This window comes from Balaenoptera physalus, assembly GCF_965194825.1.
Source record: "Balaenoptera physalus genome assembly, chromosome: 13".
Lineage (NCBI taxonomy): Eukaryota > Metazoa > Chordata > Mammalia > Artiodactyla > Balaenopteridae > Balaenoptera > Balaenoptera physalus.
Genome location: NC_138892.1, coordinates 38,207,374 through 38,219,742, shown reverse-complemented (window position 1 = coordinate 38,219,742; position 12,369 = coordinate 38,207,374). Strand labels below are relative to the sequence as shown.

At 35.4% G+C, this 12,369-nt stretch overlaps 1 protein-coding gene across 15 annotated transcripts in view; it reads right to left on the bottom strand.

Annotated features, from left to right (window-relative positions):
• Window positions 1–12,369, bottom strand: part of PPFIA2 (PTPRF interacting protein alpha 2) — a 466,902-nt gene that overhangs the window by 127,778 nt on the left and 326,755 nt on the right. For all 15 annotated transcript variants that reach the window (XM_082418868.1, XM_082418877.1, XM_082418875.1 and 12 more), the window contains one exon: window positions 11,705–11,821. In XM_082418868.1, coding sequence (XP_082274994.1) covers window positions 11,705–11,821 — 117 coding nt within the window. The remainder of the gene's footprint in view (window positions 1–11,704; window positions 11,822–12,369) is intronic.

Below are 12,369 nucleotides of genomic sequence, written 5' to 3'. Positions count from 1 at the left end.
AATTATGGTTTTCTCAGGGTATATGTCCAGTAGTGGGATTGCTGGGTTGTATGGTAGTTCTATTTTTAGTTTTTTAAGGAACCTCCATACTGTTCTCCATAGTGGCTGTATCAATTTACATTCCCACCAACAGTGCAAGAGGGTTCCCTTTCCTCCACACCCTCTCCAGCATTTATTGTTTGTAGAGTTTTTGATGATGGCCATTCTGACTGCTGTGAGATGATATCTCATTGTAGTTTTGATTTGCATTTCTCTAACGATTAATGATGTTGAGAGACTTTCAATTGCTCTCCGTTTAATTGTGAAGTTCAGTGTTATTTCAAATTCTCTCACAGACTAAGACAATTGACTAGATCAGAAAGGACTCCAAGAGATCACAAGGAGAACTTACCACGAGGGAAGTAAGAGTTTGGACTGAGACCTGAGTTCACTATCCAGTGTCAGCAGGTTCCAGCTTGGTGTGTGGCTAAGACTGGAAAAACCTTCCTGGCTCAGTCATCTTGATGCATTTGGGAACTTAAGGTGAAACTAAGCCTCAGTCTGATATAACTTGGAGAAAGGAAAACCTCTGAAGAACCACTCAGTTAGGGAATGACACTACTGTTAGTGGAACTTCAAAACCAGGCCAGTGATTGGTATGGAATGGTTTCATTTAGCTTGTACGTCAGTGGGTTATTGCAATAGTACCTGGGTGGCATTTGATTTTGAGGGGCCACCGATTTTGAAGTGATACTTTAAAGACTATAAAGTCAAGCATACCATTCTGACCCATGCTATTCCACACTGTATTGAACCAATATATAAGAAATAAAATCTAACAATCTGCAATACCTCTATGTGAAAAATTAAACAATTTTATAGAAGAACATAAAACAATACACAAATAAATGGAGACTCAAAACATATTACAGATGGCAAGATAATATATCATAGAGGTGACTATTCTCCCCAAATTAATTAATTTATTTAAGCAATTTCAGTGAAAATATTAATAGGGTTTAAAAATGGGAATTCAAAAGCTGATATTATAATTAAACTCTAAGGATCAAGATTTAATGTTATAATAGTTAAAATAGTGTGGTATTTATTTATTTAACATATTCTTATTAAGGGCTTACCATGTGCCACGAGCTGTTCTAGGCACCTAAGCTTCATCAGGAATAAAACAGATTTTAACCCTCATGGAGTTTATTCTTAGCTGGGGTGACAGACCATAAATTATAGACATTATAAATAAATGAATTATACTTTATATTAGAATATTAGAATATACTGATGACATTTGAACAAAGGCTTGATGGAAGTGAGGATAGCCACACAGATATCTGGAAGAAGGGCATTCTAGACAGAAGGAAGAGCAAGTCAGAAGTCAACAGGAGGCCAGTGTGGCTGGGGTGATGGTGGAGATGAAGTCATAAAATGAGGAAAGTCAAATCATGCAGAGCCTTGTGTAAATGGGAAACATTTGCAGAGTTTTGAGCATATGATTGACACGTTCAGATTTATGTTTTAAAGCATCACTCTGATTCATGTCATGTTAAAAATAGACAATAAGGGCCCACAAGAGAAGCAGAGAGACTTGGAAGGAGGTGATTACAATAATCTAGGTGAGAGATGATAGTGGTTTAGAGCAGAGTGCTTAGTGGAAGTGGTGAGAAGTGGCAGATTCTGGATATATTTTGAAAGTAGAGCAAATAGAATTTCTTTACAGTGTGATGTGGGGTGTGAGACACAGGGAGGACTTGAGGATAACTCCAAATTCTTTACATTGAACAACTGGAAAGGTGAGATTTCCATCATTTGAGATGGAGAAGATGCAGGGAGTTTTGGAGGGGAATATCAAAAGGTAAGGTTTTTGACATTTTAAGGTTCAGTACCTTTTAGATACACATGTGGAGATGATAGATGTTCAATAGGCAGTTGTATATATATATATACTTGGTTGTAGCGTCTGTAGAGGTAAAGATTTGTAAGTCATTAGCATATGGACAGCATTTAAGGCTATGAGGCTGATTGAAATCACTGACAGAAAAGATGGAGAACCGAGCCCTGGGTCACCTCAACATTAAGAATTCAAGAAGAAAACAGGCAATATAGCCAATATTTTATAGTAACTCTAAATGGAGTATAATCTATAAAAATACTCAACTACTATGTTGTACACCTAAAACTAATATAATATTGTAAATTAACTATACTTTAATAAACAAACAAATAAATATTAGAGCAAGGTCTGACCTTGAGAATGTAAACTTTCTGGAATTTGAAAAAATCTTGGAAAGTATATAGGAGTTTCCATTGGATGGGGATAGGAGTTTAAAGCAAATTTAATGTAACTCTCAGGACAAAATAATCTCTCACTGGACATAAAGTACCTATCTAGATGCTTAAAAAAAAGAAGTCAGGAAGAAGAATATGATCCAAGGAAAGAGACTGAGACAGAGCCACTGGTGAGGGAAGAGAAAAACAGAGAGTGAAGTTTCCTATACTGCAAGTGAAAAATAAAGGCAAATCTAATAAAAAAAAAAAAAAAGGTGAACAACTATGACATCAACTCAAGAAGGGCTGAGAATTGGCCACTGTATTTAGCAATATAAAATTAGTGATGATGGTAACAGGAGAGGTTTCTGTGTAGTGGTGGAGCAAAGACCTTCCTGGAATAGGTTTACAAAGAAAGCAAAGAAAGCAACTAGGGAGAGTGAGTAGATGACCCTTTCGAAGAGCTTTGCTGCACAGGGGAGTAGAAAATAGAGCAATAGCTGATGCTATAAGTAGGACCAAAAGAGAATTTCTTTTAAGTTGGAAGAACTTTGTATGTTATAGGAATGGGATGGATGAAGAAAAAAACTGATGGCAAAGGAGAGCACAGTAAGAGTCGCTGGAGAAGTACACTTGACTAGATGATTGTGGAGACATCACACGGTGTAACTCACGGGTGTAACAAAGTTTTCTTTGTCTAAGGTTTTTTGTTGTTTTTTTTTTTTAATTTTTTTTAAAGACTCATGCTCAGTCTAATAAGCTCTTTCATGCTTTTAGACATCTGGACAGATTTAAGACTTTGCTTAAAGTAAATACTCTTATATTTTGAAATCCATGAAATCAGGTAGTTTATATGCTACCTTTTTCACCCATGTTCACTTTTAATATTTGTATACTTGTTACACTATTTATCTCAGCTCATCCTGCTCACAAGCTATCTGACTTTGAGCCAGTAATCTTTGCTTTACAAACATCACAGGGTTATTACAGGAATCCAATAAAACAACTATGTAAAAGTACTTTTGGAAAATTTAAAGGGCTTTATACAAGTTATTTATCTTGTTCTCATTGGCATGTAGCCCTTTTGTTAATGAGGTTTACAGACAGCTTTGAAGAACAGTCTGCCTATCTTTAAAAGGCCAGAGCCAGCATTAAGGAATATTTTTCAGAATACTCATTTTGGCACATGCAATTCTCTTGCAGATAAAGGGAATTTCTGGTCATACAAGTTTAGGAAACACTGTGTACTATGTTTCCCCTTGGGCAATTTTAATAAATTTTAATAAATACTATAGTAAAGATAACAGTTCAAAATTGTAATAGCATAATATATACTAATATTCTTGTCCTGAGAAATCTCTTTTTTGGGGAGAGTGTGTTCTGTAAAACATCCACTAAATTTCTGGGGAACTCGTGCTTCATGAGAAATGTTAAGATGGATAAACTCTACCAAAGTGAAAAATAAAATTAGGCCAATTGCAGAACATCTGAATGATGGACTTAAAAATTCTCCTGGATTGGCTTAAAGATCAGACAAAGCAATGAAGAGGGAAGGAAAAGTATTTGTTCTTCTCTATATCCCTATAAGAAAGCGGAGTCCCTGTCACAGACTAGACACTCAAATTATGCCAATAGGACAGAGATAAATGAACAAACTTTCTGTCAAACTCTTGTGAATCACTCAGCCTTTTAAAGTCTGAAACTATCCTACTTCAGCAAAAAATTGTTTTTTCTGCTTCTCTCGAATCTGGGCTAATAATATAAATGATACTAAATTTGTTATTAAAGATGGAGGAGTCAATTCCACTTTCACTTCCCATCTATTAAAAGTATAGTGAAAGGGGCTTCCCTGGTGGCGCAGTGGTTGAGAATCTGCCTGCCAATGCAGGGGACACGGGTTCGAGCCCTGGTCCAGGAAGATCCCACATGCCACGGAGCAACTAGGCCCGTGAGCCACAACTACTGAGCCTGCGCGTCTGGAGCCTGTGCTCCGCAACAAGAGAGGCCGCGACGGTGACAGGCCCGCGCACCGCGATGAAGAGTGGCCCCCGCTCGCCGCAACTAGAGAAAGCCCTCGCACAGAAACGAAGACCCAACACAGCCATAAATAAATAAATAGATAAATAAATAAATTAAAAAAAAAAAGTATAGTGAAAGCATAAAAATCAAGTCACTGCATTCAGAGAGAGATTTGTTTTGAACTTAGTAAGTTTCCATACAACATTAGAAGATTTTTACTTCTTATTTTTGCCATTGTATATAAAAGATGACTTTTGGTCATAATCTTCCTAGCCTATAAAATTGATACTCAACTCCTATAAAATTGATACAGTCTAACTTCCTGTGCATATGGATGAACCATGAAACAGCCTAACCTTGCCTCTTCTGGGCCCTTTTCTAGCCAATCGTAGTCCTCTAGGCCACCCCTGCCTCATATATCGAGGGCTATACTTGGACCTTCTTTTTGTTAGGAGGTGTGCCAATCCCAAAATAGCAAATTCATAAACCCCATAGTTCTGTTTCGTTTCATTGCTTGAAAATTCAATTGATGAATTAAAAGAGAAGTATACACTATTATCATGTCATTATGAGAAATTAGATCACTACACAGGGGATCAACACACAGAAGAAAATATTCTGTTAGGGCTATTCAGATGTAAAAAAATTCAAATGATAATTATCTTTGATACAGAGAAAAAACTGGGGCTTAATCAATAATGCATAAAATAAGCCACAATTAACAAAGAACTGAATTTTTGGATGAACAGTTACTGGCAGTAGTTGACATGGAGTGAAGAAGGCATAAAAATGGGCAAAATACAGTTAATAACTGGACACATCCCTATGGATGAGGGCTTTCAGCTGGAACATAGCAGAGATCTTTGAAAGAATAGCATTTGTGATAACTGGTATCTTATAGTATTTTTAAATAGATATGTGGTATATTCATAAGCCAAACATTTAAACATACAGCTAACAGGTTTGTATGAGACTATGTAGAATCTGTATATTATGGTATTTCATAATATGGCACAATAGCATGAGGAATTAAAGGTCTTTTGTCATTACTGAGGTGCATATTGCTCACATAGTTATATCAACTTTTTCTAAGTGCCCATTTTTGTCCTTGGTGGTTCAGTCTAAAACAGCCTTGTATCACTAAAAATCCACAAAACCCTTACTTTTGGTAAAGGCACATCCCATATTTCATCTTTTATAAAACTTCAGCTCAGTGTCCTTCATGTACAGAATGCAACCATTAGACAATTACTAGATTTTCTGATCTCAGAATTATTCTTGCCACCGATTCTTCATTTTGTTTTACATGTTTTTGGCCAAGTTCTTCTGCCTATCTGGCATGAATTAAAGAAGTGAAAAAATGCAAACAAAAATCTATTTCTGATTTTATATTTCTTCAGCCTGCACATTTACATATTACCCAACTATTATGTTGCATTTTATTAATTTAAAGAACAGTCACAAATTAATGTCAAATTCTAAGAGGAGAGAATAACAAGGGCAACACTTTTGAAAAGGGGAGCATCAGCTCGGTTCATGCAGAGTACCTAAGTTCAAAGTGGGGTGACAAGCAGAGAAGCTTGAGAGGTGAGAAGAGGCCAGCCAGTTTGGAAAGGACCTCCCATGACGTGTCAAGGATGTGTTGTTGTGTGATCACTGGAAAGATCAGCCACCCTTAGCTCTGGGAAGAACTACGGTAATTCCTCAGTCACTAATAAACAAAAAAATATCAAAATGCATTGCATATAGTAAAGTGTAACTATTGTTTTGTGAAACTTCAGTTTCAGTTTTACACCCACATGCACACAGATGTATACATATACATGCACACATACGTGCATGCGCAGTAAAATGTTGCAACTAAATCATATTTCTTACAGTGGGTAGCAGATGGGTCCTTAGAGTGTGTGGAGCCCAAGGCAAAAGAGCAAAGAGAGGCCTACATGCCATAACTCCAAATATGTAACAATTATACATCAAGCTAACAAACTGTCAAATAAAAATATGTCCTACTATCTTCCTTGAAATAATACCTTCACACTGGCTTTTAGGCCAGAATGAATAATTCTCAGACTCCTTGAAGTTCCACACCGGAACTTAGTTACCCAGATAAGGCCCTGGACTGTAGCCTGCTCTCCTTCTCTTCTCAGCCTCAGCTCCTTCCAGAATACTGGTCTGTTTTACCTGTGTATATGTGGATACCTCAGTCAGCGCTTTCAAACTCCGTGGGACCCAAAAAACAGGCATCTCTTGGCCTCTTCTTAGGTCCAGGGATGGGTGCACCGGAGGGCGGGCAGGGACAGATGTTGCTCCTAGAAACAAGCTCGTACAGGCCCTGAAGGCTAAGGTCTGTGTGGTCAGAAAGTCTGGGCTGCCAGGAACTTGGCGTGTGGTCAAAAAGGGGTGCTGGTGTGGCTCACACCTGTGCAATTTCCCCTGGTCCCACGGACTCTTCATCCTTAGGGAGAGGCACAGAGGGCCAGAGATAGACCTGCTAAATTGTGGACCCCTCTTGCCCAGGTTTAAAAGCCATACTCATAGTAGTTAAAAATTTTAAATGCCACTGCCTTGGAGCATCTGTTCAGAGTAAAAAAATATAACAGAGATTTTTGGGAAAAAAAGTAAAGAATTAAAAAAAAATCATACTCAAGTAGAATAAAATAATCAACTCTAGACAAATAAATATGTATAATTATGAAAGACTAAAAGATCAGAAAAAAATAAGGTTGGATTAGAATGAATTTTCAAAAATCAATAATAACACCTAGAGAAAGCATCCTGGCATGAAGGAACATGAGAGTACAAAGGAGGTGAGAAGACCGGGGTTCTCGTCCTGCTCTGGACAAATAAGTCATTTAGTTTTTCTAAGTAGGCATCAATTTCATTGTCTGTAAAATTAAGAAAAGGAAAAAAAGTCTCTAACTGCTTCAGAAATCTTATATGTGAAAAAATGATAAATGGACATAAAATTGTAGTGCAACTGATTTTTTAAAAAGTATCTAATCAGGATGCTTCCATGTTTAAAACACTTCTATGTTTTCCCATTGCTCTGAAAATAAAATTGGACTCCCTGTTACAGCCGACAAGAACTTAAATGATCTGGCCCCTGCTCACCGCCCCTGTGTGCCCTGTCTCCTGCTTCTCCCTCTCCTGACAGCTAGACTACATTACCCTGCAATCCTTTCTTCCCAAGAATGTGCCCAAGAAGCTCTTTCCCACTGTCGGTGCATTTGCACTTAGTGTTTACTTTGTTTCAAAAACTCTAAGATTTTCCATTGACTCTCTGTACTCTTCTGGGTTCCGGTTCAAACTCCACCTCCTGAAAAGCCCTTCAGTGCCATGTCTACTTATCCTCCCCACCCACCTCGCACCTGCCCCTTGATCACATTCACTCCCTTTTCCATGTATGTGTTTATTGTCTGTGCCCTCATCTGCCCTATTCATTAGCGTCCCAACCACCCAGAACAGGACAAATTTCCCAGCACTTCAATAAGGTCACCGCTAAATATTTATTGAAAAATTAATGACCATGAGAACACAGTATTAATAAATATTATAACCATACTGTTTATTGCTTGTAATCAATGTGTCAAGAATTTTGTCATTCATAGTCAGTGTTTCTGTTCTTTACAACGAAGCTACAAGTTAGGCATGACTATTTACCTGTAACTGATACTCAGGGAGGTTACAGAGTAAGGACACCCAGGTAGTTATTGGCAGAGATGGGATTTGAATCCAGGTCTACTGACTTCAAACAAGTCACTGTTCCACACTGCCTCTCTGACACTTCCTGTCACAATTAATGTATCCCTCCTTTAAACTCTAGTATCATTTTTGACACCACTTTATTCATCATGTTTTGCAATATTAATTTGGGCAGATTCTTTTCACTGCATATTATTTTCACTTTTGCAAATTTTACAGGGAATGTCTTCTGAATCTCAACCACTGCCTAACATACTACTTACCCACATTACCTAGCAAACATTTGCAGCTGGAAAAAATAATTGGAAGTACAGAATATATGAGCCAGGAGCATTACTATCTCTTTTACAAATGAAGCATGTTTATTAAAATTTCTTTTTCACAAGTTAACTCCCCTCTGGAAAGCAACAGGAAGAAAGTTATGAATCCTAGCCCTGAACTTTTAATTAGGTAAAATTTAGTGTTCTGAAAATTTTTTTATTATCCCGTGGATAATTATGCTCTTCTAGAACACCTGATTAAATCCATGGCGCAAAGAAACAAAATTGTTTCAGTTAAGCTTATTTTTTCTTTTCATTTTTGTTTTCAAAATGTTGGTAATAATTACACAACTTTTCTATGAGTAATAGGCCTGTTTCAGAGTGTGCTTTTATGAGACTATTTTTATCAACTATTTTGTGAACAGAGTTTTCAAGCCACTGCCGTAAAACCTCTCCTGTTGGCTAATAACCCACCCTGACTATGTAATTTAAGTAACTTTACTGCCCTAAACAAAGGGCGATCCTTGTGACTAGGATTTGCAAGTCACTTTCTGACAGCTCCACAGTACCTGACAATAGTTTCATGTTTCCTCCAAACAACCCCTGTGCAGTTTATACACTAATACTACAGTCATCCTACGCTGATAACCTTCGCTACTCCCCAATATAGACACTCCCCAAAATAATATTCTCTTTTCCTTTGTTTTAATATACCTTTTAAACACTTGTTACTGAAAAATTAAGTGTTAGGATTTAAATTACAATCTTATAACACTTGTTATTTAATGGTATTAACATACCTTAAATAATCCTGTTATTGGGGATAATTTCGAAAAAATGATTTATAATGTTCAGGTGCATAATTTAGCAGTATTTATAAAAGGATGATAAAAATAATAATTAGGATATTATTTCAGCTTTTATCAAAAAATGTCTGCAGTTAGAAGATGAATAAGTTCTGGGGATCTAATGTACAGCAAGGTGACTATAGTTAATATTGTATAATTGAAAGTTGTTAAGAAAGTAAATCTTAAATGTTCTCACCACACACACACACACACGGTGATGAATGAATTAACTAATCTTATCATGGTAATCATTTTACAATATATACTTATACAAAATCATCACACTGTATACCTTAATTTTACACAATCTGTAGAGCAAACCATCACATTGCACACCTGAAACTTATATAATCTTATATGTCAATTATATCTCAATAAAGTTGAAAACAAAGGAAATATCAGGCAAAGAAATATGATATAAATAAAACTTTTAAAGTACTTTCTTGAATCATCTCAGGAGTAATATGAATTAAAGCACAGTTTATTTATTTTTAAAATTAAAAAAAATATGACATATATTTTAGGATTACATTGCAGGATAGGGGCATGATATTTTTTAAAATACTAGTATATCATTATTTCAAAGCATTTGGAAATCACTCTTCCTACAATATTGGGAAATTTAAAATAAGTATGCCGATAATCACAATGTTTAAAAATCTTTAGTTACATCTATAAAAAAGTGTGAGTGAGTTAGCAATGGCACAGAATTTCTCTTCTACACTGGCTGAAATGCCTTCACCCAGAACTGGAAGGCAAAGAAAGTTAAAGACAAGTACTTTAGGTCTTCAAATACTCAGAATCCTCCACATATATACCACTATCTGTTGAGTCCAATAGAGACAAACATCATTTATTCATAGGTCCTCATCCTAATTCTGTAATCAGTTTCTGAAAATTAATCTGACATGAATTGTCTTATATTCTATAATGCCTAAATATTTTGGGGTTATATCTTAAAAAAAATAATATTTGAAAAAAACTACATGTATGAGTACCCCACTCCCCAGAAGTACTAGAGGAATGCTTTAAGCACCAAATGGTTTGTTAGCGAATAGACAAGATCTTAAGTTCTTTATGCCTTTGAAAGCATATTTCTTTAATTTTAGTCCAGATTAGCATAATATGGCATCACTATATTTTGAAGACTTCTAAGAAAAAGACAAGATGACCATAAAGTCCATTTTCATACTCAAACCAATGTCATTCTGTAATTCTCTGGGGAAAGGTATAGCACTGTATTACTGATGACATAATTAAAATGAAACAGTAATAGTAAAATGACATGTTAGTTTCCTAAACTGAGGATTGTGTGCAAATGCCCTATTCTAAAGAGCTTGGTGGTTTATTTACTGAATTAATGTCAGTTTAGTTATCTGAAGAAAAGAGGAATAAGTTTTATTCAAATTTGAAATATAGCTCATGAAATCTAGCTGTCAGATTGTAGCTTATTGTTAATACCTAGCTTAAGATTTCTATAAAATACATGGATAAAGGCTAAAATAGTAAAGCCTTTAATGAAGAGTTGTTTGCTTCTCAGCCACCAGAATTGATGGCGGTCTCAGGAAATGTCTGGTTGACTTGGCTTCTTTTGCTTTTACAGTTGAAGGAGGAAACATAAGAAGCTCCTCCATTTGTTTCAACTGGAAAAATGAGGAAGTGCTCAATTTATTTTATGATAAGAAGTCTAGTGCTATTTGTTTTGTGGTATGGTCACTTGCTTCTTAATCGCTATGTTTTAAAACCTCCTGATATTCCAAATGACACCAATTTAGCTACCTGATTTATGAGGTCTTGATGATTAAGGAGCTCAAGCATCCAGAGCTATAACTTGCAAATATCCAGGAGATGGTCTAAGCCTCATGCGCAGGATGTGCAAATGCCTATGTCATCTTAATCTGATTCCAGACCTACCAGCAACTGACCTTCTTTCTCCTGTGCTGGGAACAAGTGGTTCAGCACAGAAAAGCGCCAAACAGACTGTTGGTTTCCTTGGCCTGGGTCTATGCCCCACCCGAAAGGAAAATCAATTCCTTCTAAAAAACAGTAAAAGTCTAATGACTTCAGATATCTTTTTACGTAATTTCTCATTAACTGGAGTACTGCTGTGGTCTTATCAAACACATGGAAAATAATAAGTCAAATAAGATATTATAAAACATTTTTTGCAGTGATAAGCCATAGATTAGTCATGAATTGTACATAATACCACTTATAAATCAAAATTATTGTTACTGTACTTTAAACAGTCCTGGATATAGATTATTAATATATCTATAGAGATATATAGATATATTTAGATATTTATTCGATTTATAATTTATTCAATTATAGATACGTTCAAACAGATATGTAATTAAATTCTTTTTAAGAGAATCAAGTTAATAGCAAGTAATGAAAAATTCAAATATATATATGTGCATAAACCCACACATATTTTTGAGAGAATCAAATTAGGAGCAATTAATGATAAAGGAAATAATACTGCACTTTTGATCAACAAGTCAAAACACAGTAATGTTTATTACATGAATGACACTAATATTTCATACTCCTGTCAAATGATACAGCAAGTAAACACTTCCATGTAAGAGCATGTCATATGTGTCATACCTTTTCATGGACTTTCTGGCCAGGTTCCATCCCTTCAAGATGTTCTGACTCTGTGGATCCCTCACTTGATGCCATTTTTCTTTGTATATGAACATTTTGTTCACGCAAGGCAACAATCTGTAAAATAAAAGCACTATGCCTTTAAAATCTAAGATAGAGCATGAAATATAAGAAAACTGAGTTTACTTGACTGTGGCTAAGAACTAATGAATACAAACAAATAGTCAGAAAATAAACATTAAATTTTACTCATATTATTAGTTCAAAAATATTTCTAAGATTTAGGTTAGCATTTCAAATAACATTTATGATATTTATAGGAATGTGAAATTAAGAAAATATTTTCTAGTTGGAAAATGTATCTATCTGGTTTGAAATGTTTTTAAATCAGTGGCATGACCCATGTGTTATTAATTCAGAAATTACTTTTTAATTTAACTTATGAAATATAATAAAATTTGTATTAGTCTGAATTTTTAAAGTATGAAAGAAAGATAAATCAGAAAATTGACAACTAAAGACTAATTGTGAGCACATTCATCTTCCCTAAGAGACAGCACATCTGCAATTTTAAAACAAGCAAATAAATAAGCTAGACTTAAACAATTTGTGCCACTATCATGAGCACTTAGAATTAAACTGGTCTCATTGTCATTATTTTAACG